Raw genomic sequence first — 26,607 nt, forward strand, 5'->3', positions numbered from 1 at the left:
ATGAGTTCCACAAGGACAATGGACCCTAAGATGAGAGAGGCTGAAGGAGATGGAGAGGACAATTCAGGTATAATTTCTCCCTTTCCTGGTGAATGAAAAGTGCTGTGACTTCTTGAGCTTCTGTGCCTTAGCTCTATCACAGAAGTGAATTTGTTCATTTAGAGAACTCATTCTGCCTTTCTCTTCACCTTTTTCCAAGAGCTGTTACATGTTTTCAGCATTTTCAGAGGCTTGAAGTAAGATTTTTGTATCATCTTGTGACCAAGCTAACTTTTTTACTCAAGAGATTCAAGAGTGAATGAAATGCTGACAAGGCTGCCTCACGGGACTGTCATGTCAACTTAAACAGGCCAGGCACAAATGTTGAAATTCTTGTGGAAAACACTGATTTAATTTGAAATAGTTTCCTTCACAGGGCTGCAACTGATCCTAATTTAGGTCTTTCCTCACTGAGCAGATTAGAATTGCTTTCAAGGTTATTTCTTGATTCCTAGATGAATACTTTGTGATCCATTGAATCTTGTAATCAGCATTAAAATTATTCTCAATGTATTATAAACCCAACATTTTAACAGCATTAGCCTCCCAACACTGTGCATTCACCTATGTATGCCTTTTCTACATTTAAATTGGTTTTGGTAGCATTGCTCTTATCATCACTATTTAGCTTGCTGAACAAAGGCAGTGGGTTTCCAAGTAATAATTTCTTTTTCATATCCCAGGCAGTTAAGACAAAATTTTTCCTTCACAGTTTAATTACCTCAAGAGGCAAGTAGAAACTCTATTAGGAATGATTCTACACCACTGGTTATTTATTATGTCTCATAAACATTGTAATCCATTCTCCAAGATAACAGTAATTTCATACTATCAGTACAGTCTTGAAAGACATTAATGCAACAGTGGACTGTGTTACATTTTCCAGGAAAAAAATCCACTTATGCAAAAAATTATAAAGAAATGTTATTGTTCAAAAATTGGCAGATGCTGCTGGTTGCATCTTGTTTATGTTTCTTCACTTAGGAAAGAAAAAATCAAAGTTCAAATCTTTCAAAAAGTTTTTTGGTAAAAAGAAAAGGAAAGAGACATCGTCTTCTGTGAGCAGCAGTCTGAAGTTGTGCCAGTCAACAAATGATGTCGCGGCCTCTCATGACACGCGCACTAGTTATGATTCTGAAGATGAACTTGAGTAAGTCTTTGGACTCTGTTTGGTAAACAAATACGAAATTGCTACAATGTGTGTAGATTAAAGACATCCCAAAATTGCCTCCTACCCTTGTTCATAATGCTGTATTTTCAAATAGTTGCTTTTTTTCCCAGGAAAGTACAAATTAAAATGGTTGATGCAAGGCAAATCAGAAGGGAATTGAGTGGGGTGTAGCAAGAAATATTAATGAGAAAAGCTTTCATTTAATCATAAATAAGCTTTGGGTTATAATTTCAAAAGAATGTAATTCCCATGTTCAAAAATGAATTAGATAATTAGTTTATATCCTACCAGTGTTGTGTTATGCCCCTGAAATGTAACTACTAAGGATTGTTAGACAAGGTTAGATGACTAACCATTTATGCCAGGGTTTGAAAGCAAGGAAGGAGCAATGGGATGACTGCAACTGAAATCAGCAGGATCCAGAGGCTCTGAAGCCTTCTTTTCCTCTATATACATGGGATTCATCTGGCCAAAGTAAAAATGTCTGTATTTGAGTTCTAGAACCACAGATTCATAGAATGGTATGAGTTGGAAGGGTCTTTAGAGATCATCCAGTTCCAACCTCTCTGCCATGGACAGGGATAGTTAGTTACCAGCTGCCTTTTATAATCAGAGAGAAGTCAGCATTACTAACAAAGATGGTATCATCCTTATGCATGAAATAGGCTCTGGAAGTGCCTATATGTCACCACTGAATGCAAACAGGAGCCCGGGATAGCCACCTCCAATGTAAATAGCTGCAATTTGATGTGTGAAGTTAGACCAGATGAGTCCCATCCTGTGTACCTCTTTGCCTCTGAAAACCCTATCTTCATGTTACTCACTATGAAAAATAACCATGAAAAACCTGGTCCAGACATTCAGATATGTCTGTGGACAGAGAGGTGGACTGAAGAGCCCCTTCAATAACTAAAGAGCAAGTCTTTGCATTGGTGGATGTTGTGCCTCTCAGAACAAGCCTCCTGGTCCTCAGGCAACGGGTGCTGCTGTGCCCAGGAATGGGAAAGGAAACCATCCCGGCCATTTAAAACGACATTATTCGATGTGGCCACCAGGCAGCGCCAAACAACCGAAAGAAATTATTAACAATTTTTTTTTTCCCTTTGGTAGTTTGGTAGTTTGGTTTTGTTTTTTGCTTTTGCTTTCATGGCATTGGCAATAGTAGTGTTAGTTAGTCCAGCTTGAAGCCCTCGGAGTTCTGGGCTGGCAGCACCAGGTGGTGTGAAGTGCTGTTGTTTGACAACTTATTACTTCTTGTTAGACGTGGATGGTGAGATTTTCTTTCCCCCATGTGTGCTTTAACAAGGTCATGTCTGAGTGGGTGCCATCTCTGGCTGTTCTGGCCATATTCCTGTGTTGTAACCTGAAGCATTGTTACATTATTGTTTCTGAATATTTATTTAGACAGACAAAGACCAGGAAATTATTTGAAAGGAAGGAAAATTAATTTGAACACTCTTAATCTGAGGAGACATGCAGGGTACATCCATTATGTGTCTGGGAGGGATGCATCTGCTAGAAAGAGGAAATGAGGATGGAATGCTGGGATAAATGTGCCCATGCAGTGACACTGCCTGTGTGGCTGCCGCCCTTGTTGAGTGCTGGTGCATGGGGCTGGCACCTACTCTGCAAATTGCTATAGATCTGTCTGACCTTGGATGCATTGCAGAGATCACATTTGCACTCAGATAAATTGTTCTTCTAATGTCTCTAATGCATTAAGCAGACATAGCAGGCTTTCCTTCCTTCTGCAGCAAGAATGTAGATCAACTCTTTCCTGCTATTGTTTTATCAAACATATTTATAGCAGCCACTATGGGGAAAATGTTACTGTCTGCCATGATTGTTTATGCTTGTCTTCAACGTCCCTATGACAGTATCTAGGATCCAGAAATACAGTTCTTTTTTCTTTTCTGCTCAATTCACTTGATAGTTACATAAACCCAAACAATTATTCTGCATTCATTTATCATTTCATAGCTCCCTGATCTAAAAAATTTGAAAAAGATACTCTTAAAAACTGCTGCGTGCACACATTTCTGTTCCTTCTCAGTCAGGGTACGAGCTAAGGTGAGGAAAATGAGCACAAGAAACCTCCTAGCAAGTAGATGTCTGTCTGTGGGCCTCCTCTGCTGTTCCCATAAGTAAGAATGGTGCTCATACCCCACATGCACCATTTGCAAAAGAAGTTACATAACACAGGCATCAGAAGTAGGAAACAGAATATGAGAGAAACTGCCCACAAAGCATCTCCTACTTCCCCCAACTAAGCCACAAAGATTGTCAGTGAAAAAATGTGTCCCACAGGCTCATAAGAGAAAATCTGAGGGACTTTGATATAGAGCACCTTTTAAGGATTTATGCAAAGGATTCCATGTAAAGATTACATTGCCTGAAATGTTTTTGCTAATGATCTGTATGACAGAGATATATTAAATGCTGTACCACATTTAGATAGTAAAAGGTAATTATTCTTCCTGTGGTAATGGTCACTCATTTGCAAGACATGGTCTTACATTAGCAAGAAGTCTCAGGACAGACTTGTTCATGTGAACTCTATTTTGCACCTGGGCTTGCCAGTGGCACTGTGACACCACCCAGCTGCTGGATTCCACCCAAGGAGCTTTTTCATATGACATAACACGTCTTCTGGGGTTAAACTGTCTTTAACCTTGATTCAGTTTGTTAATGTGACAGATAACACCATTTACAAATTTGTTTTGGTTTTTAAAGGTGTTACTTAGATTACTCTGAATGGCTGTATTCACGGGGAAGTCTGGAATCTTGTTTGTGATGTATGCTGTGCATCCCAGTGTCCCATTCCACATTCAATAGACCCCTTGAGTTAAGAGAAATGGCAAAAAAGTTTGCATATTTTCACTCATTTGTTATATTATTCTAGGACACATAAAGGCATTATGGGAAGCAGAGCTTTGTCACATGATAGCATTTTCATCCTTGAGACTGGGCAGGAGCCTGCAAGGCCAGTAAGAGTGTTTTCTCAAGAAAACATTTCTGATCGGATTAGAGCTTTACAGGTAATTTAGACAATATAATTTTTTTTCAAATGCAATAGATGGAATGTCTTTCCAGGCTTGATTTTTTAGATAGTATTTGTAGTTGAATGTTTGATTAGTAAGTAATATCTGTCTGCAGTTTATGTCAAATGTTGCATTTGTTAATTAGACGGCAGTATCCCATCTTGGTTCTACATAAATGATAGGTGAAAAGTGGGTAGTTTATTTGGCTCCCTAAGAGAAATGTGTAAAGTCAGATGTCCTGTGCCCTGGATCATTCAGCTGTGAAGTTAAAATAATGGTAACTCATTGACCTCAGCTAACAAATGTTCTGGGGAAACCCCCATCACTATCATAAGCTAATGTATTTTATGCCACACTGAAGCTGAAACTCCAGCCTACCATGAAATTGGGACCTCCACCTCCATTTGGACTTCATGCAAAGCGAACAGAGGATGCTGGGACCAGTTCTGAAGATGATGGATTACCCAGGAGCCCTCCAGAAATGTCTTTGCTGCATGAAAGCATAAGCTCAGGCATGAGAACAAGAGTGAGTAGTTCCAGTGTTGACAAAAATGGGTGTTTAATGACTTGTTTTACCTATATGTGGGTGGTAGAATACAGTATTTCATTTTACGTATCCCTATTTTACCTCTGGGCAATTCAGAAATACCTTACTCAAATTGGGAAAACACTCACTCTCTGTAAACAGCTACTTAGAATCTGTGTTCCTGTTAAAACATAAATATCACACCAGAAAATGCAGAGCTAGGAAGAAGAGTATGTGATTGAATGCATGCATGGGAATGCTGTGTTTTTTATACAGACTACAAAGATCTGCCAGGCATAAAAAAAATAAGGCTGAAAAATCTGTATTCACCCTCTAGTGTGTTGATAAGAGAACTCTCTAATGTTCTTGTAGGTTGCCATTGGAAAAAGAAACATAAAATAATCTGATATTTTTTAAATTATAGTTTTGTTAGACATTATTTCATTCTTTATCTGCATGTCTTACACTTTATGTTTGCAGTGTCCTTGCTGATCCTTAAGACTGTAGAGAAAAACAACTTACATTGTCAGTACCTTTGTGCACTTTGTGTAGATGATTTCTGTGATTATATCCACCTTGTTTGTCATCTTTTACTGAATCTCTTCCTCATTCCATCCCACAGTTCTCTGACTCTCACAAGCACCTTAGCTCTTTGAGTTTAGCTGGAACAGGCAGTGAAGAAGAAGAACAGGTAACTTTTGCCAAATTTATTAAGGGACAAGTAATTACCCAGAGTAGTTTTTAAAAGAAATATTAAAAAAAATATTATTTTGTTGCCTGTCTGCTGCAAAAAACAACTTTGTATGCATGTAATTGCCTGCCTGTCTGTTTGCTGTTTTAATGTCTGTCTAACATAAAAAAACTATGATTATTTATCAACATAATTCTGATGCAAAGTCATCCCATTATCCCATTGATAATAATTAATGTCTCTAGAAAAGCTCGTATCCTTTAGCAAACTTTATAGACATGATTTAATCTCCAAGCACAGCCAACCAGATTTAAATAGTGAAGGAGGATCCATTTCTCAAAGATGGGAAATTGCAGTAAAGGCTGCTTGAGTTACATGGATAGGATAAGGGCGAAAGCTTCCTGAAGAGATGGGAACAGCTCTAGATCCTCTGAAATCTGCCCAGCCTCTGCTTTAAGTATGAAGTAACCTCACACTGACACAGAAAGTGTTTGCCTGATCATAGTGGCTGACACTGCTGCTCAGGAGTCTGAGTCCAGCCTTCAGTCGGATTTTGGCTGTGAATTTTGCTGAAGTGATGTTTTTCAGAGCTCAAGTATAGGTGCATGGATGGCTTTCTTCAATCAGAAGCCAGCCCTTCTGGCTGATTAAAGGGCTGTTTTGGAAAGCTCTGAAGAGTCCCTTTTAGCTGTCCGCAGCTGGAGTCATGGTGGAATCAACACGGGGTAGAGGGAAGAGCATTTTCTAGGAATAGGAGGAGGGGTGGAAGGAAATTGCAGAAATGAAATAGAGAAACTAGTCCCAAGCTGACCATTTCTTGGTAATTATGCACAATTTCAGGACCAGCTGCAGCAGGGCTCAGCAAAGACTTCTGGCCTTACTTCTTAGATTCCTCATGAAGCTGTTTGAAAAAACTGCTTATATGCAGCACAATATTATTATTCTTAAACTAAAAACAACAGAACTCATGAAGGAAGTATTTCTTGAAAGCTGTTATGGGCTCACTGTAATTGTGCCCCGTCCAGATGCATGTTTGCTAAAAGAGGATTTATGTCTCCCTATTGTTCCATTAACATTGCTTTCTGACTCACTTGCTGACTCCTGACTCGTGGCGGTGACTGCACAGCTGTTTAGCTTTTTCCACATGCCCTGTCATTTAGCTCAGAGTTCTCTTCAACCCATGCCAGTTTGAGAGTGCAGCCAGAACGCAGCTCCATCTAAAGGCTTTCCTCCCAGACCACAGGATCTACTACCTGGCATTTCAGAGAAATTAGCCCTGCTTCTAGAAGGAGACCAGCTGACAGGGCTGAGGAATTTTGCACAACTCAGTCCTGAGGTTTTGGGCAGCAGTGACACCTTGCTGTGTCTTGGCAGCTTTTCTGGATTGAAGGAAGGCATCACAACTCTCCTGTCTAGGCTTTGGGGATGGGGTTTCCTCCTGGCCCCCCACCTTGTGCCACCCAAGCACAACCAGCTGAAGGATGACTGAGCCATGTGCACATGACATTTGGAGAAAGGGGATTGCCAGCTCTTTCCTTCTCCAGCAGGCTTTGTCAAAGTCAAACTTCGTGGGACAAACAACTTCTGCAGCCAGCTCAGAGCTGGCATTCACTAAGGCTGCTGAAATTTAAGTAAGAAACCAGATTTTGGATTTTCCGGTGTAATGGCCAACACTGAGCACTGCCAAGGAGAAGACATGCAAAGCTCTCAAGGAAAAGCAGGAGCCAGAAGAAAGGCAGGCAAATAATGACGTGCTTTGAAAGAGAACATGTGCTCTGTGTTTTTATCATGGAGCTGAAATGTCAATGTATTCACTGTTAGCTACTAATGTATAATGCAGCCACCTATCGTTTGTTGTACATTAGTCATGTTTGACTACTAGACTGCAGATATTTTAGAGTTAAAATTAAGGAGAGCATCCATTATCCATTATTCAGCATGTCTGAGCTACCTTCTTTTTCTTAAGTAGAAAGTATGATTAGAAGGTGTGGATCCAGCCTCCGCTAAAATCAATGGGAGTTTTCCCCTGGCCATTGAGCAAGCTGTAGCAGGCCCTCACTACACTACAGAGTATCTTTGAGCTGCAGTGCCTATTGCAGAATTCTACTTGCAGATATTGCTGATGCTTTTTCCCTTCCAAAATAAAATGAACACCAACCTGCCCTGCCCTTCTCCCATCCAGCTTCCTTAGTAAAATACCACTTCCAGAAAAAAAGAAAGAAGAGGAAAGAAGAATGCCCACAGAAGAAAGGAGGAAATCTCCTCCAAAGAAGTGAACCAGAATTTCAAGCCTACAAAGGGAGCACTGTAATGAGTTGCCAGAGGTGATGTTAATGCTGTGACAGTTTGGAAATACCATTTTGCCTATTTGCAAAACTGAATCTAAGAGGACGAGAAACCCTTTTTAAAGTTTATTTTTAATAAATTTTCCACTGTTCTTGTTGCATCATCCCTGGAACTAGGGTAGTTTTTGGTGAAGCTCACCAAAATTCAGGCAAGCTGAATTCCAGCTTCGTGAAAGTATGACACTTCTTGCAGCATTCAGGAGCTGTTTCTGGATGGGTTATTGGCCTCTGGTAGGAGACCATCCATCACTTCTTTTCCCAGAATAGTCTACTAACAAAACTTTGCATTTCCAGTAAAGGCAGATATAAATACATGAGGTAAAAACACAAGCTGACTTAAGTGTCAGAGACACTAACTCTTAATTCTTTTGTCTTTGGGAGGGTATTGTAGAGTTGGAAGGGACCTGTTGACATACAGGAAGCTAAAGATGCTCAGCACAAAATAACTGTGGATAGGAGCCTAGACAAAGATGCTGGAGGATGGACCCAGGAAGGAAAATGGCCCTTTAGGTTCTGTAACTGAGTACTCTTCATAAATCTGTCTTTTAAAACATGCTGGCCATATATTTGTGTGCTTTAGATCTTCCAGTTAGATGGGATTTGCTCCTTCCCACTGGGCAGTATATCATAATATTCAAGCAGCTAAAAATGCAGAATTGCTAACACCAGTACATCACATGCAACATTAGGAAATGCAATGTATTTTAAAGAAATGTCAAAAAGAAAAAGAGGCAAACATAAAATGGTAGAAAATCTGGCTATTTATTTGTAGAATTGTTATTTTTGTGTCTTCGTTTCTTTGCTTGATTCTCCATTTGGGGATTTTTTTTCTTTTTTTTCAGATTACATTGGGTTCTTCTAGATCTCGCTCTACAGATGGTCAGCTGTATATTAGACATGGAAGCAGCAAATCTGTGTCTCCCCGGACATCTGACAGTACCATCTCCCCTACAGCCAATTTTGACACTCCACCTGAGCTTTCTGCTTTCTTGGATAATTCTGCTGCTAAGCATAAGCTTTTAGTAAAACCCCGGAACCAGAGATCCAATAGAATGAGAAAATTTTCTCAGGTACATGCGAAAATAAACAGTGTCACTTTTGACACAAACCCAGAAAGTTCTTACTGGGCTTTTTACTTCAAACTCAGATATGATAAATGAAAGTGCATACTATTTTAAAAAGGCTATTAAAAGGTATATAGTATTTTTAAAAACCCATCTTTTTTTCTAAGCCATCCTAAACACAATTTATCTGATCTCTTGTCATATTTTGTGAAGGGCATAGCTTAGTTTTTCTTCTTTCTTTCTTTCCTTCCTCTCTTTTAGCACTGAAGCTTTCAACTTTTACTACAGTATTTACACTTTCTTGTTTGTGGATTTTTTCTGACGTTTTAAATACAGTAAAACAATTAATTTGGCTTGCTTACTACCAGAAATATTATTCCCTCTGTCTTAAAGTATTACTATCTGATATTCTGTATTTCTCCAAATCTGTGAATGACCTTTCAGCTCTATAGAGCATCGCTGTGAGCAGCACAATGATGAGGCCAGTTATTCAGAAAAACACATAAAGCAATAATTCCGCGATCAATCCTTCTTTTCCATTCTAACATTGTTACTAAAGTACGATTGCTTTGTCCAGACTGCCTATAACTGCCAGCTGACTGAGCCCTTCTGGATTCCCACAGAGAGTGTTCACATGTTTTGATAAAACAATTGTTAATATTTTCTTGCCCAACTCTGCCTGTGCTTCTTGCTTGTGGCTAACTGATATCTTGTGCTTTTATGTTGTTGTGTATATGGATTGGGAATGCAGGTGGCATTGCAACTGGGGTTTTTTTTGCCATCGCATTTGCAAAACAAGAAGTCGTAAGCACCCTAAAATATCTTTAAAGTGCAGTTTTTGTGTTCTTAGAGTTAGGGCCTACATCCAAAGTATATATTTACCCAACAAACTATGGTGAAACAGTGAGCTAATACAGGCACCATATGAAAAGGCATATTCAGCAGCTCACTACTGTGCTTTCATATAATTCTCTGTAGTTAGCCAGTCCTCACATCAAGTTTAATCACAAGACCTCACAGATAACTACATATTAATTTGTTAACTTTTAAACTACATATGAATTTATAAAGTTTTATCAAATAGTTTAACTCTTGAAGGAAAAAAAAAACTTTTACACAAAGGAAGCAGTGCTGTAATGCTGTATGACAGTGGGATTAGAAACAACACTCCCACATGGGGCAGATACTCAGCTGGAATGGAGTGTCATAACAGGATGGATTTGTTAGGCTTTTGCTCTTGCTTCCATGTACCCTTTCCTCTTCAGAGTCATGCTTAAGGAAGAATGGGTTGTTTTATTTTTAATGCTAGTATGGAGTAGCAAAATACAGAGACAGATTTTTCTCTTTCAAGTGTTGCTTTTTGCCTGAGAGCAACACAACATAGGCAGTATGCTCTGGAGAATCAATTGCCAAGGACAGTCCAATGGCCATTGTTCTGATGGACTTCCCATCTACAAGGGCATGAAGGCACTAGTTGTGCAGAAGGAAATGTCACACATTGCTTTTATATTGGTTAAATGCATTATTCCAGGATCTGCTTAATTAAAAAGGCATCCAATCTGTAGGTTAAAAAAACTGCAAGGTCAGCACTGGAGGCAAGTATTGCCTTCCTCTGAGATCTCAGCTGTAAATGTAATGATGAATAACAAAAAAATGAAGCTGTACATGGTGATGGGGCTTTCTGGATTTCTTTTTACAGAGGACCCAGTCTGAATCTCTGACTGATTTGAGCTGTACCCCAGAGGAAGAAGAAGAGGATGATGCTGTATTCAAACCCAGCAATCAAGAACTGCCATGCAGCACAGCTGCAACACAGGATGTGGCTTCCTGGCCAAAGCCCAGAATGCCTGAGGACCTTCCCCCTGCTCTGAGACCAGTGATGACTCAGCCTGCTTCCGAGCCTGCTGATGGACAGGAAACACTGCTACCAGAGAATAAGCCAGAGGACTGCCAAGCAGCACTGGAAATTACGTGTGAGGAGTCTGAGTATTCATTGCTGTCAGAAGGCAAAGACTCTGCAACTTTTTCCCATTCCAGTTCAGACAGAGGAGTACAAAAGCAAGAAGATTCCTCAGAAACACTGGTTCTTTTGTCTGGGGATGAGTCAATCAATATTGTAAATCAAAAAAATAAGGAGCTTCCTACTGTGTTTCCATTAAATAAATTACCTTCTGAAGAAAATATTTCAATTAGTAAGAATAGTATTGTTTGCTTGGGAAGGTCAGAAGAAAATAACCAGAAGAATGATCAGGTACCTGTGGAAATACCCTGTAATAAAGGGGCAGACAAAGAGTTTACTCTATTGTCAGAGTCCAGCAAGGAGTTTTGCATGGGTCCTTCCCAGCCCACAGACTCATTCCATGTTTCATATCCTGCTTCCTCAATGCAGGTGGGATCATCTGCTTTCTGCTCTCCAGAGAAAATAAAGACTGCACAGGAGGCAACTGCTTCTAGTAAGGAGAACAGTCAGTCACTGGTCCACAAGGAGGAACAGTTGGGGAAGAAAGCTGAAAAAGCAGTCAATGAACTCAATGCCTTCAAAAAGTTTTCTGTTTCCTCTGCAAGGGAGAGACCCAGCACCAGAAGCCTGTATTTCCCAGAAAGATCAGAGTTGGAAAGCCCATTAAATACTGGATTCTTCCTATCCAAAGCAAAGGTCTCCTCAAGAAATGAGAAGTGGCAAGATGACTTCCAGAAGGAATCAAATCTGGACGAGGAGAAAAGTAGCAGCAAAAAGGAGACTTTGCTGCCAGAGTCCTACTCTGAGAACACAGGCCAACCTACTGAAAGTTTGGCTGGTTATGTTTCCCCAGCTGTTGATGCAGTACCAATGCCAAGCAATTCTTCAGTGGTATCTCAGAATCAGCCAAGTTGTAAAGATAAAAGTCCTTTTCAAGTGAAACTTAGATCCACCTCACTGTCCTTGAAATATGAAGACAACTCACCACCGGAATCAAAAGGGATTAAAAGATACAGTGCAGAATTTAATTTAGAAAATGAGGGATTGACTTCCTTTCTAAGAGGTGGTAAGGCAGAGATCAGAAAAACAGCCAACACAAACACTGGTGATTCTTTAAATGAGAAGATCAAACCCAAAGCAAAGTCCTCTGAACAGCTTAGTTGCAAACCTCCATTGCCTAAAAAGCCAGTGTTGCAAAGCATAACCATTCCAAACACTACTGCGAGCAAGGAGAAGCAGGACAAAGCTATTCACTCTCCTGAATCCAGAAATGAAGATAGAGACTTGGAGAAACAGTCAACTACTTGTAAAGTGCCTGGTAAGACTCACAAAAATTTATGAAGTTAGCTTCACTTGCAAAGAGTGATCTTACCTGTGGGAGAGTGTGAGGCGGCACTGTTGGGTCTGCCTGGTGAGCATGAGATGATGGCTCTGCCTTCAGTGAGGCTCTGCCTTCAGTGAGGTTGCTCCCCATTTTCCCTTGCTTGAAAAGATTATCAAGATTATCAAAAAGACAGCAGGGAAGAAACAGCAGACAGAATAAGATATTTTTACCTCTGGTTTTTGAATTTCAGGGTATTGTTTAAAGGATGTTCAAAGTGACACTCAATAAATAAAGTACATTAGCATGTATTGGAAAACAGAAATAGCAAGCCACTAAGTGTCCCCATTTAGAGCTGCTGCATGGCAAATGAAAATCCAAGAGCCCATATTAAGTGTAGTGCCCTGTGTGGGACAAGTGACTCAGACCTATAAACCTTCTTTTTCACCATAGCATTGAGGCAGAAATGCAATGAGGCCCTGCCACTGCCTGCCATGGTAAACACACCACTTATTTGTTGCATCCTGTGAGTTTTTCTTACTCATTTATCTATCTTTATCATTACTCATTCCTTGTTTAAAACAAAAATTAACAACCCTGCAGCTTCCTGGAGTTCAAAGCCAGGAGAGACCATAAGATCGTGTCTACTGCAGGTTATTATATTTTACCCTGTTGTCTGTATTATATAATGGGGTTAGAGATGAAAAAAAAAATCAGATCTCTGGAGACTAATTATACACTGTGGACTACAGGCAGAGAACAGAAAAGAAGTGGAAGAAAAGTCTTCCCTGTCCTGGACCTGTATGGGCATGGATTTGATGTTATGAATGTGAGAAGATGTTGGCCAAGTAAATAATAGCTGTCTCTGTGCCATTGCAGAGCTTCCCCCCATCTGATTGCTCTTCTCTGACTGGGACCTGTCTCTGAGCTTTGGAGTAGGGAAGCACCAAAACAGAAGAAGATCTCAGGGCACAGGATGCCACTTGTCCTCTAGGGTGACAAAGTCTCCTCCTGGCCCCAGAGGCAACTTACCAATGCCCTGAGTGACATCTGATTTCAGTTGTCTTCTGCTGCAGCATCACAGACATTTTTGCAGGACTTTGGCCATGTTCACAGTTTCCTTATCTCCCAGCCATCATAAAGGAGGGAATTTATTAAGATCCACAGCTGGATGAGGTCCCCACAGCCATCCAGCCAGAGCCTCCCCACACCCTGCAGGCAAGGCAGGAGATATATAGATATGTGTATATATGTATATATAATCCCAAAACTCCCTTTAAAGGCATTTTCTCCTCTGTGCTGCCCTGAGTAGTTGATTATTTGTATGTGATGCCCACATCTCTGATGGACTGAGATTTTGGGGAAGGTCATACTGGAACAAGAAAGGAGAGGACCTAGCAAGGCAGGATTGTTCTGGCAGGGAATGGAGGAGAGCAGTGGGAGTACCACTGCTCCTTCTCACAGCCCTTTATCACATCCTTCTTGCTGAGTCCCAGAGTGCCTGCAGATGGACTGGAATGTCTTCCTGCAGTGCTGGAGAAGGAAGAAGGGGAAGAAATGAAGCCAGGAAGCACATTTCTCCTCCAGGCTTCTCCTGTGGCTCCTCAGCCCTAGGATGAAGGAGACTCAGCCCTGAGATGAAGGACTGCCCTCTGCAAAATAGGATCTGTGGGTGAGAGTTGCACCTTGGTCTCCCTGACAGAGATGCATGCACCTGGAGTTTGAAAAAGGGTTAAGAAGCCTGCTGTGTTCCTCTCCCCCTGAGAGTATTACACCAAATCTGTATGGTCTGAGGTTGTTTAAAATGATGGTTCAGATTGGTCTGTGATGACAATTAGTCTTGTTCCTTATCTACTGCCTTCTTTAGACACCTGACCAATCACCTCCCTGTGCTAAGTTGCCCCTTTTCAGCCTGACCTGGCCACCTGAAGTCATGGGTGAATGAGGTGTGCCGACCTCCTCTGAGTGCCCTGGAACCACACCAGGGAAAAGTTTTTGGGATAAGTTGCACAGTGACCCCCAAAATTTTGTCCCTCTGTGAGGCATAGGAGAGTCATGGGATGCAATGACGACTTGGCAGGGCAATAGCCCTGCCCAAACATAATTTTAAGCTTTTTGAAAAGTTGCCCTAAGCTCAGTGAGTCAGGACCATGTCTTTGCAACTGCAAACAGGAGAAGTCTGACAAACACCATCAACACAGCCCTCATGGATCACGTGTCTTATCAGACATCTCTGGCCTCCGGATCTGCTTGGACACTCACTTCTTTTTTTCACTTTCCACCCACCCAGCCCTCTCCTAGCCCTTGAGTTCATCAGCCTTTTCAAAGAGCTGATGCTGTTTATTTATGCTGTCAGGGAGTTTCCACTGCATGTTAGGAAATCTGTGTGCTGAACAAGAAGACAAGCTGCGAAATGGTGATACAAGGGAATGCAGTTCCCTTCTCATGCACACTCATTTCAAAAAAGTCAGTTTGCTGTGCCGTTGAGGTCAGCAAGACCAATGTGGTTCATTCAGTTCACATTTTAGCTTTTCAGCTCTTTTGGTACCAAAGGAACAGGAGAGCTGATGGGATGCTGGCTTACCACACCAGGTGAAAGCAGCACTCCTGCTCCCCAGAGCTCTCTAATGAGGGATTGCTTTACCTCTCTCAGGCTGCAAGGAAGCCCTTTAATGTCTGTGTGAAATTTGCCACCCCAGGAGGAGTCATTTTCTGGAGCTAAAGGCACAAGTCCTTGCAAAATTTAAAAGGTTAAGCTGTGTTGTTTGGAGTTGATACACTTTGCTATAAATCCTGTAAAAGGGCAGAAACAATTACCATATGTTAACAGGTTATTACAGCAGCAAACCATAAGCAGTACTTGTCTGAATCTGCATATTAAGATAAACAAAAATCAGTGACTGAGGAGCTGTAGTGGGTAGACATCCTCTGAAAAGAGCAAAAGAGCTCAGGGAAGAACGATGGAAATTATGGTGAATGAAATTGGTGTGCATTGTCTGGCAAATGCAGGCTCTGGAATGACAAGAGAAGTGTTTTTCTCTACATCAAAAAGACATTGCTTTAATGCTGTCCAGGCTACAGCTGAAAAACAAGCTGTCTTTTTTTTTTCCCCCCCGAAAGATGTTGCTTTCTGAGTTGTGTCAGGCTATTTTGCAACATGGCTGTTTTCCAGCAGTGAAATAGACTTTGATGCAAACAGCAGTTTCTTGTGTAAAAAAGACTCTTCTGGCATTTGGTGGTATAGATCCAATCAAAAGTCAAATACCTCTCAGAGCAGCTTAGGGAAGAAAGAAGTGTCAGAAATACTTAACGAAATCTTTAGAATAGCTTTGTCTGAAACTAAGGAATTGGGTGTGTATACTGACATGAATGCATGTAGTACTTTAATAAACAAAGGGAAATATGTAGGCCAGGATATTCTAAATGCTATATGCATTTGTAAAGCCCTTCTTAAAATAACTGGAGTTTTATAAATGAGCAAAGATACAACAGTGTGGAATTAAATATGCATGCATAAGCAGTGTTATAAAACAATGACACTTAGATACAGAGGGTGTTATCTCCCTGTGTAAAGTTGTTTGGATTAGTTTTGAGTATGTTTGCTTTTAAAACACTCAGGGAATCCACAAGATAGCTTTGCTTGCTGTTAGTGGTTTGACTTTCCAAAGACTCTAAATTCTGGTTCTGACCTTTCACCTGCACACATGTAGGGCAAGAATAACCACTCTTTGCAGTCCTTGCAGGCATAAGATATTCTTTTCCAAGTATAAGAATTATATGTCATAAAGAACCTCTGCTACAATTTGCGTGCACAGAGGTTTTTAGATGTAAAGAAAACAGGTCTCAGATTTAAAGAAATCTGAGGCCATCTCTAAAAAAGACAAAGTTAATCCCTAAATCTCAGGGTAATGGTTAAATATGTCTTTGCTGTGTTTATCCATATAAGCAGCACACACAGGGAGATGCATTTGAATACATGAAGTATATCTGTCTGTCAATAGACAGAAGTATTTTTCTTTCACTTCCTGTGTGTGTGTATAAACCCATGTACAATAACAAGCCAATCATGGTTCCTTTTGTACATTAAGATTAATGTATTATCTTCATCTTATTGTTCATGCAACCAGTCTGACACACATTACAGGGTAATATCCAAATATCAGTGAGAAGTGTACACATTTCTTTCCACAATATTTAGGCAGAAGAAATTGCATCTGTAAGATCAGAACATTAGTCTGAGGAAAAAAAATGAAGTTGTTTTAGTCAGATACTAAAAGAAACAGATACCTGTATTAAATGGAGTTGCAGCAGGGGAGTTTCCCCCCTCTAGAGGACCACTGAGGCAGGCAGCCCTGATGCTTTTAGACTCAGTGGAGGAGAGCTCAGGGGATTCTGATCTGCAGGAGGGAATTGAGAAGCTCACTTGGCTTCAGATCTATCCTCAGTGGTTGGTCTGGAAGCTGCAGAAGTGGTGAAGAATGCAGCAAGAAGAGCTGACCTTGTGACTGTCCCGTGTGTGTTTGTTGGCTGTGGGGAGGACATGAAGGGAAGGCTTCAGCAGCCTCTGGGTGTGGTTTCAAGAGGCAACAGAAGATCTCAGCTTACATTAATTGCTGGCTTTAATACATGGTGACATTATGCACAGACTGGCTTGACAAGTTCCGACCTGGTATCTTTCCATTGTTGGTGGCTTATCCCAAGGGGAAGAAGGGGCTCCTCTCTTTCAAAAAAGCCTGAGGCCAAGCCAGCTCCAAGGAAACCAGGGAAAGATGCAATCACGAGGTTAAAGCTGTGAATGAATGAGAGACAAATTGCTGCCAGCAATATCCTTTATTAGCTTATGAAGTTATTAAGGAATGAGTTGAATAGCACATTGTTTAAAATAACATGTTGTAATATGAAATGAAGAATATTATTTAGATTTTAGTTTTGTTCTGAAAATCTCTCAAGTGCAGAAGAAGAGGCTCAGCCCTGCTTCAACAAAGGAGATCTGTCAAAACTGACTCAGCTTCAGATGGAGCATACCACTGCTTGCATTTTGTAGTTCTTTGTTATCTCCCTAAGAGTGGCATTTACCAGCTGGGAGTTTCTGTGTCAGTTATTGTGCATGTGACATGCAACAGAAGCAGGAATTAAAATCGTCCTTTTGAGTACTTTTGGTTCCAGTCTGGCTATCCAGTTCCTTAAATGCTGTGCTTTGCCATGCGGTGAACCATAAAAGCACATGGACTATCTCATGACCAGATAAGACAGAGCTTGTTCAAGGTGATCATACAGTCATGAACCCAGAAAGATGTGTGAGCAGCACTTTCCTTGAGAACTTTTCCCTTGAGTCACTTCCTGAGAAAGCTTTTTGCTTCTTTGTGTCCCTTAGGGTACCAAGGGCTTCATAGGACAGTCTCAGGTCACCTTAAACTGCCAGCTCTCTTTACCATACTATCTCCTGAATTACTTCACCACCTTTCATCCTTCTGGCTGGAACAATAGTGCATATATACTGCCAAGAAACTTATCTAATTGGAGGTGGGAGGATGTAAAGGACCTCTGGGCAATGGGATAGATAATAAATAGAGAATATGCCTCTTCTACCTTTCACAGTAATTCTGGCTGATGGATGAAGTTGGAAATCCTGCGTGGGTTGCATCTGATGGGTTTTTTTCTGAAGATAAGGCACTTCTCCTGCCTTGTCTGCCTGTCTGGCTTTCTGCAGCAAAGACTCTCAAAGGAACAAGGGCAGAATGTAATTGCTTAAAGATACAAGAAAGCCTCTCCCAGCAGCAGATCAGTTCTTGATCCTCTGTAGGTGATACGACTCTGCTGTCCTAAGTTGGCCTGTACATATATATATATAAAATCTTTAAGATTATGATGAAGAGCTTCTGTTCTGTTCCCTACTATCAAAGGGACGTTTGGATACCATCTCTTATGGAATGATACCTGTCTCTAATTTGGCTGCCTTCTAATTGGCATGACTAGGATGTCTGGCATCTCATCAGGGAGAACTGCCTGAAGAGTAAGGGTGCTTGATGTCTTCATTAAAGCATCTGCCTTATGGAAAACTTTGTTATAATAGTAACCTCCAGTCATATCACTGCAGGACTGGGAACCCTGTTATCCCTGTGCAGGGAATGCACAGTGAAATAACAGCAGGATGAATCCTAACTTCATGAGGATGACAGAGAAATGGAAGCACAGGTAGCAATAAGACCATTACATGTCATGCAGTAAATAGAGCCTGGGCATAGTGTTCATTTTGTCAGTGTGGATTGTGTGGTGGAAGCAGAGAAGGAACAACCTTGATGTTTACATAAAGCTCCTGTGGTGTGACAGGGAAAATGGGACAAAACACAAAGGGGGATTTGGAGTCACAGCAGTTAAGATGTACATCACTAGCAGCATCAAGGCAGAAGCTGGATTCCCAGTATTATTAAAAAATTTTGGGTGGATTGGAAAGGACGTCCAGGATATAGACATTGGAGCTTTTGAGCACCAAGACATTACAGATGGTGAAGGATGAAGGAAGGTAAAGAGGTGGTAGAAAAGGATGCATGTGGTGGTGTGTCTGCAGCTGTACCGCCAGAGAGCTGCTCCTCAGCTCTGAGGAACACGGGACATCACCTTCAGTGGTGGCTCATCCTCGTGCCGCAGGAGCGCTTTGGGAGCTGATGAAGCACAGCACCTGGTTTTACTGGGCAATGCGCTAATAAGCCCTGCCCAAATTGCCCACCACCTGAAAAGGTGCAGATGGCTGCAGATGGGCTTAAGGGCATGGCTGCAAGCAAAGGAGGGAATGTGGTGGCAGATGCATTAGCAGACTTCACATCCTTTCAACTGTGTGGCTTTACTTAAGATTCCAGTGAGGTTTGTCCTAAGATACTGAGAGAAGATGGCTCGCAGACTTTGACGTGCTAGTGGTTATCTTGGAGAGCTGTGAAGTTAAGGGGCACTGATTGACATGTACAGAAAACCATTCCAGAAGTGGTGTAGTCCTTCCATGACAGCTGATGCTAATACTCTTTCATCTCAAGTGCCAGTTCTGACCATCATATTTGAAGATTTCACCAAACTAGGACAATTCTTACAAAAGAAAGAGTGATCTAGAGAATTAGATTCTCTAGATCAGAATTAGATCTAGATTAGGGGAAATGTGGTCTAAGTTTTCAAATGCATAACAGGCTGTTGCAAGGAGACTATGAGTAATCTGCTCGTGTCCATAGTGTGTAGGAGAAGTAGTTACGGATTTAAATTAGAGCAAGGAAGACTTAACTTGCCCAGCAGCCAAAAAAAAAAAAAAAAAAAAAAAGTGGGAAAAAGAGCTGTGCCATAGGATAGGTTGCTTAGGGAGACTTTGAAACCTGTCCTGTTTCTAGAGAGTTAGATACATATTTGTGAGGAAACAGTTTCTATGAAACTGATCTTTCGGCTGATTTTGCCTTGCAGTTGAAGGATAGACTACATGACATATTGAGATCTCTCCTAGCCTTATTCTTTAGCATCCTGTAAAAGAAGATAAAAATGAAGCAAGGAGAGCCAGAAAAAGGCTAATTGGAAAAAAAAACCAAGACAAACCAACAATGATTGGAAAAATATGATGGGAGAAACAGCTGTTGTCATGTGAAGATGGTGGTTAGGTGGGATGCAGAGAATTAGAGTAACATGCTGTGCAAGAGGGAGAGAAGCTCCTTCAGTGTTCAGGGACCCTGTTTTATCTGTGCTGCATTTGCACAGCTGGACTTCTGTGTTGTTTCTTCCAGAGGTTTTTCTGCAAGATTGCATGAGGTGAATGTGAAGGGAAATGCAGGCATCAGCTGGCAAAACATCTTGCTTTGGCATTAAAGCATGGGTCTTTTTCTCTTTTTCATTTTTTAGCTGACATAGGCTTTAGAATGTTTTCTTGTTCAAATAACTGCTTTCTCTCTGGTGAGGTATAAAAATTACTTGAGAAAATCCCTGAGCAAAGCAGGTTTGTGGGCTTTCATAATATGCCTGTGTTGGCAGACTCCAGCTCTTGGGAGTGCATCATCCCTTTTATCTTCCATGCCTTCATGAGGCATCTCAAATGTGCCTTCAGAAACATTTTCTGCTTTCCTGATCAGGGCCACTTTCCACCAAACTAGACCATAGTGCTCCAGAAGTGTGTCTGACAGCTCCACAGGGTCCCATGGCTGGTTCTACTGTCAGCAGAGCAGCTGAGCCCCCAAGGGGCCCTAGGGCAGTAATCCTTTCTGGCTGGGTCTGCCTTCTCCCAAGTCCCTGAACAGGATGCTGACTAAGTAATAAACTTTTCCAAAGAGCGGGACCACATGTGATTTGAGAATCAGAAGCTTAACTTCTTCTCTATAAGATCCTTCTGTAAATTTTGATACATCAGTGACCAAAAATGGCTGGGAAAGGTGAAATCAACCTTCTTGGGTCTGAGTTTGTTAGTCTTGTTCCTCATTTAAACTGCACAGAAGGTCTACCATTCATTGGGACACTCAGTTTTGTGTTCAGTGTGAGTCAAAAAATGGAGAACCAGGAGGATGGAGCCAATGGAGCTGCTGAGACTCTTCTCTTGACCAAGTTCTGTTCAGTGAATAGACAGGATTTGCCTTCTCAGAATATTTGAATACAGGGTATTTCTCTTTCCCATAACCCTGGATTCTGCACATCCTTTGGTAGCAGTTCTGAGGTCAGCAGGGTAGTAGTTTGGACTTTCTTCTCCAGAAATTGTCTTTTTTCTTTTTGTGTCACTCAAGTCTCATTTCTGGTAGAGCACAATGGAAGTTACTGGCCCCAGTGAAGACTGTGGTCAGCATCAGCAGGGATAAGTCAACATAAACGTCACATCAAAAGACCAGGAAGTCACTCTGTGGTTTTAGCAGTACTTCTACTTGCTCAGTCACCACAGGGTGCACAGGCACCCATGGCACCTGCAGGCTCCACAGAGCTGGGGAGGGGGCTGCTTCTAAAGGGGTGGAAGAAAAGCAGGAAACAATTAAGGCATGGGCTGCTGCTGCATGTGGGGAAGCTGCTCCTAACGGGGTGGAAGGAAGGCAGGAAGCAGACTCAGGCATGGGCTGCTGCTGCATGGACATCAGAAGAGCAGGAGCTGAGGGCAGCACAGTGGGGAGAAGTTTGCCTTTGCAACACCACAGTCCCTCTGTGTGCACCTTTGAATTGTGTGCTGCTTGTCTCTAAGATACTGTGGAAGAAGAAGCAGAAGGGGAAGACCTTGGGAAATGGGTAGATTAGAGGAATTTGATTCATGTTTCTGCATCTCCCTCACGTGAGGGCAGTGACACTGCGACTCCAGCTGAACAAAGATGCAAAGCGTTTCTTACCAGTAGAATGATAACTTAAACCTGTGAGCATGGGAAAATTGCTCTCTGGAGACCAAACTAAACAGAATTCCTATTTATCCAGGCTGGTTTCATATCCTGGGACCGATCAGTACATTGGGAAAGTATGAGCTGAAGCTGAATACAACTCTTTTTCCTCTAACCATGTACATAAATAATCTGTTAACAGAGAAAAGCGTGCCTTCCCCTGTGGCTGCCGGAGACCCTGGAAGAGATCCTGACACTCCTACAGAGCCAGCCTGGATTTCCATTGCAAGGCAAAAGCAGAGGGGCATGCATCAGGAGAAGGAACTTGACAGAGAAAAGCTTGTGGCTCCAGATAATAAGTCAAATACAGAGAAACAGAATAAAGCAAAGGAACAAACAGAGGTACTTGCAGTACAAATTTGTGATGCTTTTGTATCACCTCCTGTAGTATTCTTTGGATCTGCTGCCATGTTACCAGTCATGCCATAATGATTACAGATACTTAATGAGTGTAACTGTAACTAAAAAAGACACTGCTCTCATAAATGTGTTACAGATTCAAAGTTCTCTGATTGTTCAGATATGTGATTTTGTGTCTCCAAGAAATCAAAATCCTGGAACTATGTGAAGTGTGTAAAATTTCTTGGCATACCTACTAGATCTAACACGTGTACTGCATGCTGAAATATCCAAAAGGAAGTGCTAAATTGTAGTCTTTGATCCTCCTCAATGCAGAGGAAATATGTTCTCTTTTAACTATCCTCTCAGCACAGCCTTTCATTGAACCTCTTATACCTCCTGACTGAGTTAACACTGAATGAGCAGCTTGGTCCCAGAAGCTCCTAGGTAACAATTTTTAGAGCCCTGAGAAGTGAAATAGGATAAAAATAACTTTTGCATTTACAGAGAGTTCCAAGATATAAATTCTGGTTCTCTGTACATGGATAATTCAGAAGCCCATGTGGTACCATGGAATATGGGCTGACACTGCCTCTTCAGAGATCCCATGCAGAACAGGGTGATTCCTGTAGCTAATGATCTTCCCAGATGACAGAGCTGTGCCAATGGAAGTGCTTGGCATGGATGCAGAACACTAACCTGCTGTCTGTTTTGCATCCTGCACAAATAAGAACCCTCCTCTGATGCAGGAGCATGCGTGTCCTATACCAGTATGGCATTCCCAGTGCAATGTCCCACTTTCTTGCTTCAGGTGGCACTGCTAGCACCCCAGACAGCTGTATTGTGTCCTGGAATAAGAGATGGTTCCTAGATAGTGAAAACCAGCAGTAGTTAGATTAACAAGAAATAACACCTAATAAGATATCTAGGCCAACTTCTGAACTGCAGTAATGCCCAGCACGATCCCAAAATACAGTTTCTATGTCAGAACAGGAAACTCCAGATTTTAGCTGGCAAAGATCCCTGAAATTCATGCCATGCATTTTATTTCCCTGTAGCAGCTAGCAGAGAAACATGCCAAGATGCTTCTGACTGCAGCATGTGAGGCTTGGTGCCACTGTACTACTCCCACTTTCTCCCACATGGCACCAGGCACTATCACTTCAGGGTAGTTTTTGATACTGGCAAGAAAATCTGTTGGAGGATATGTTTGACTTCTTTTTTATGAAAAATCCATTTGCCACCAACTGTCCAAAAATACAGTGCCCTAGCCCTCAAAGTTTGGGAGATGGAAGAAGAACATGAGAGAATGAGGCTGTTTCCAAATCCTGAGTATGCTTGTAGAGATGTGCAAAGGATTTGGAATACATTTTGCAGTGAAGACTATAATTATCCACTCATACCATTATGAAAAAGAGATACTGAGGGATAGTTTCGATTAGAAAAATTGAGTATCATGGATGTTACATGAAAACACTGTAACTTTCTGAACAGGTGTCAGCTCAAGGGGGAGGATTGGGACCAATGTCTGCTGAACTGTGGCAGCTCCCCATCCACTACCTTGCTCATGTTCTTCCAAACTGAACTCATTCTCCCTGAATTACTTGGATTTTTATCCCTCTCTGTGCCTAGGGGCCAGTGAAACAACAATGGAGTAAACCTTCACACTTGGCACCTAAAACCACTTCTGAAGAGCAGAGGAAAGACACAAAGTCTGAAGCGAAGCCCCTGCTGAGAACCAATTCATTGTCACATTGTGTCCCTGGTAAGAAACAAAATTCTTGAAATGTGGGCTGTTACCTCAACCTTGTCAGAAGAAATCCTGCTTGAGTGTGCTGCAAAAGGAGTAGGGGCTAGATCCTAATCTCTTCCTCAGCCCCACATCAGCCAGGGCAAAGAGTCTTCTCAGCACTCATGCCTGGGGTTTTATTTGGTGTTTTATTTATTTATTATTTTATTTGAAGTTTTCTTTATTTATATTCTTTTGACCAGTCTGATTACAAACAAAAGAGTAAAAAGGGGTAGCCAAAAACTTGTGTTGCAAGAAATGTGAATCAAGAACTCCAGGCCCTTTCACAGGACAGAGGCCCAAATGCACTATCCCAGTGTAAAATGTAAACAAAAATATTTACAATAGACTCAATTTAAATGTGGCTTCCTCAGCAAGCTGAGGAATGGTGCAATCACAAACTGTCTGACCATCAGTCCTCCCACAATGAGTTTGTTGTAAATCTCTTTGGTAAATTCAAATTTGAAAGAAGGGCAGAAGTTTTGAAGTAATAAAATTCCTGTGAGTTGGGGGCTGAGTAAAGGAGGAATTCATGTGTGAATACTTTAGCTAATGAAAAGACTCTCTTTTCTTTGGCCTGGGTGTTAACATAGGGCACAACAAGGTCATCATGTTGAGTTTTGGTAAATGTAGGAATCAAAATATATTAGTGATGAGAAAAACATTGTATTATTTAGAGCACAGAATGGTAATTTTCTCAATAACTTATGGCACAAGAAGTTTTCATGTGAAATGTAAAGATTTTCTACCACAGGGCAAAGCATGGGAAGTATTTAGTAAAAGAGAGTGCTTAGTTGCTCAGCAGGTAAGTGTAAAATGTCCATGTGCTTTATTCCAGTAGCTCCATCACCTGCACTGATGCATAAGGAGGAAATAAGCCACTTGAAGAAAGCCAGTAATGCTGCTCCCAATCAGCCATCCTGGATGGAGCTGGCCAAAAAGAAGTCTCAAGCTTGGAGTGATATGCCACAGATTATAAAATAGAAGGATGCACACAAGGAGCATATTCCATAATTAAGTCAAATACTTAACTGAACTCCTACAGACCAGCAAATCACAGTGAAGAATCTTTTGGTACAGAAGGGTTTTATCATACAGCTGTGGAGAAAGTGTGCAATAGGTGCAGTCAAAAAGTTTACCGTCAATTTTGTAGCAATCAGAATTGCAATGGCAATGGATTACTTAAATTATGCTAAGGGCATACTTACACTTTGGAAAATAAAACTTTGGCCTTATGTATTTCCTGCATTTTCTGCTTTTACTGATGTTTGTATCCAAACAGGATCTTTGCTAAACTTTTCTGAACTTCTGTGGTTGCTGGAAAATTCTATTTGTTATGGTTTTCTCTGTTTACAATTATAAGTTGTGCACTTACATCCTGATTCTCGAGGTGTTTCACTGGAATCATGTGACACACTTTGCACCAAAGCTGTTAGGCCCATGGAGGTATTCCTGAATTGCTGCTAGTGAGTACTCCATTCAAATGTGTTGCTTGAGCTGCAGGTTTGCCTAGCTAAGCCAGTGGTACAGTTTCTGGAGTTAGGTTGGATTTCAGGAGGCACGAATATGCATATTTATGTGTGACCATGAAAAAAATTCCTCAGTTCTTTCTGTGAGCAACCTGGTTTGCACAATTTTCAAGCAGGCAAGCAGTAGGGAAATGGAACTGCAGTTGGAAGCTCAGCAATGCATTCACAGTTGCTTTCCTACCTGGATTCATCTGGATGCAACTGGCTTTCCTTCCTGTGAAACCTCATGCCCAGTCAGGAGGATGGTATTAGTAACAATGGTCAATATGAATTTAATTGAAAATTAAGAAGTGAAAATCCTGGAGCTAAAGTTCAAACTGAAATGCTGGAGAAAACTGTGAATTTCATCACAGTGCCAGCTTCACATATCACCCCCCACGTAATCTTAATTCCTCTCATTAAAAACCAGTAACATACAGAAAGCATGTCTGTACTTGACTGCCTTTATGTAACATCCTCGTGCTCATTGGCCTGAGCCTCCCTCACCAGTTTGTGACTCCCACTCATGAAGTCTCCTCGGCTCTTCACCTTCGCTTGTTTAACAAGATTGACAAGACAAATCATTTACTGCTGATTGACTGAAACTACTCTGAACATACTTTAACACTTCCCTGTGAGTTACATAGCAGAGGAAAAACCCTGTGATGCCCCACTGCTAAGACAAGCATTTCATTTCTGTGTGCATGGGTGAAGTACAACCGTAGCACTGCAATCCCTAGGTTTATTTATGTTTATATTAGCGGTTTAGTTTTTGTTGTCACATTACATTCTCTTTGGAAAAATGTGGGGAGACTTTAGGAAACATAGGATTTTCTAGCACCTGTGTTTGCAATTTTGAAATCTTGTCTTCTCTACATAGGCAGGAAGGAAAACCTGAGCCCTCTTGGTAATGACAACTGCATTTAGTAAAGAATAAAGAAATAGAGAGTTGAGTGAATATCCAAGATGCTGTTACAGGTTTTCAGTCAAGATTGTCTTTCATTGGTAAAAACAGGAGGAGGAAAAGCCAGTTTTGTGTTTGCAGAGCCTTAGGACAGCCAGTGAGCCTGCATTGCTGTCGGGCTCAGCCTGCATGGCTGCTGGGGTCCTGCATGGGCCCGGACCTGCTGCAGCCCATCACAGAGCTGTCAGTAGCACCGACCCAAACAGGGTTCTGCCAGCTGTCCCAGGGTTTTCTCCTTCCTGCAGGTGGCAAAAGGCTGTGTGAGATACCTGCTGAAATCACAAGTGGCAAGACAGCTCTCAGTCAAACACATCCACACCAGAAATGGTAACTTAATTACAGGACATGCAGCCTTGGGCTCAATTGCCCGAAGGTTGGTTGTGCAAAAAATTTTCACACTTCTCCCCCATGACCAAGCATGCACAGTCCTTAATCTCAAGTGATATTTTTTTGATTTTGGTATTAATATTCTAGGACCTAC

The 26,607-nt window shown here is 41.4% G+C and overlaps 1 protein-coding gene across 1 annotated transcript; it reads left to right on the plus strand.

Annotated features, from left to right (window-relative positions):
* Nucleotides 1-24,638, plus strand: CRACDL (CRACD like). The gene is made up of 10 exons (XM_041418198.1): nt 1-67; nt 1,024-1,189; nt 4,113-4,248; nt 4,613-4,777; nt 5,400-5,468; nt 8,656-8,883; nt 10,577-12,155; nt 21,669-21,868; nt 23,498-23,630; nt 24,493-24,638. Exons 1-10 carry the CDS (start codon nt 1-3, stop codon nt 24,636-24,638), a joined length of 2,889 nt encoding a protein of 962 aa, XP_041274132.1.
* Nucleotides 24,639-26,607: the final 1,969 nt, after the last annotated feature.

This window comes from Onychostruthus taczanowskii, unplaced genomic scaffold (assembly GCF_017590055.1).
Source record: "Onychostruthus taczanowskii isolate IOZ18803 unplaced genomic scaffold, ASM1759005v1 scaffold58, whole genome shotgun sequence".
NCBI classification, from domain to species: Eukaryota; Metazoa; Chordata; class Aves; order Passeriformes; family Passeridae; genus Onychostruthus; species Onychostruthus taczanowskii.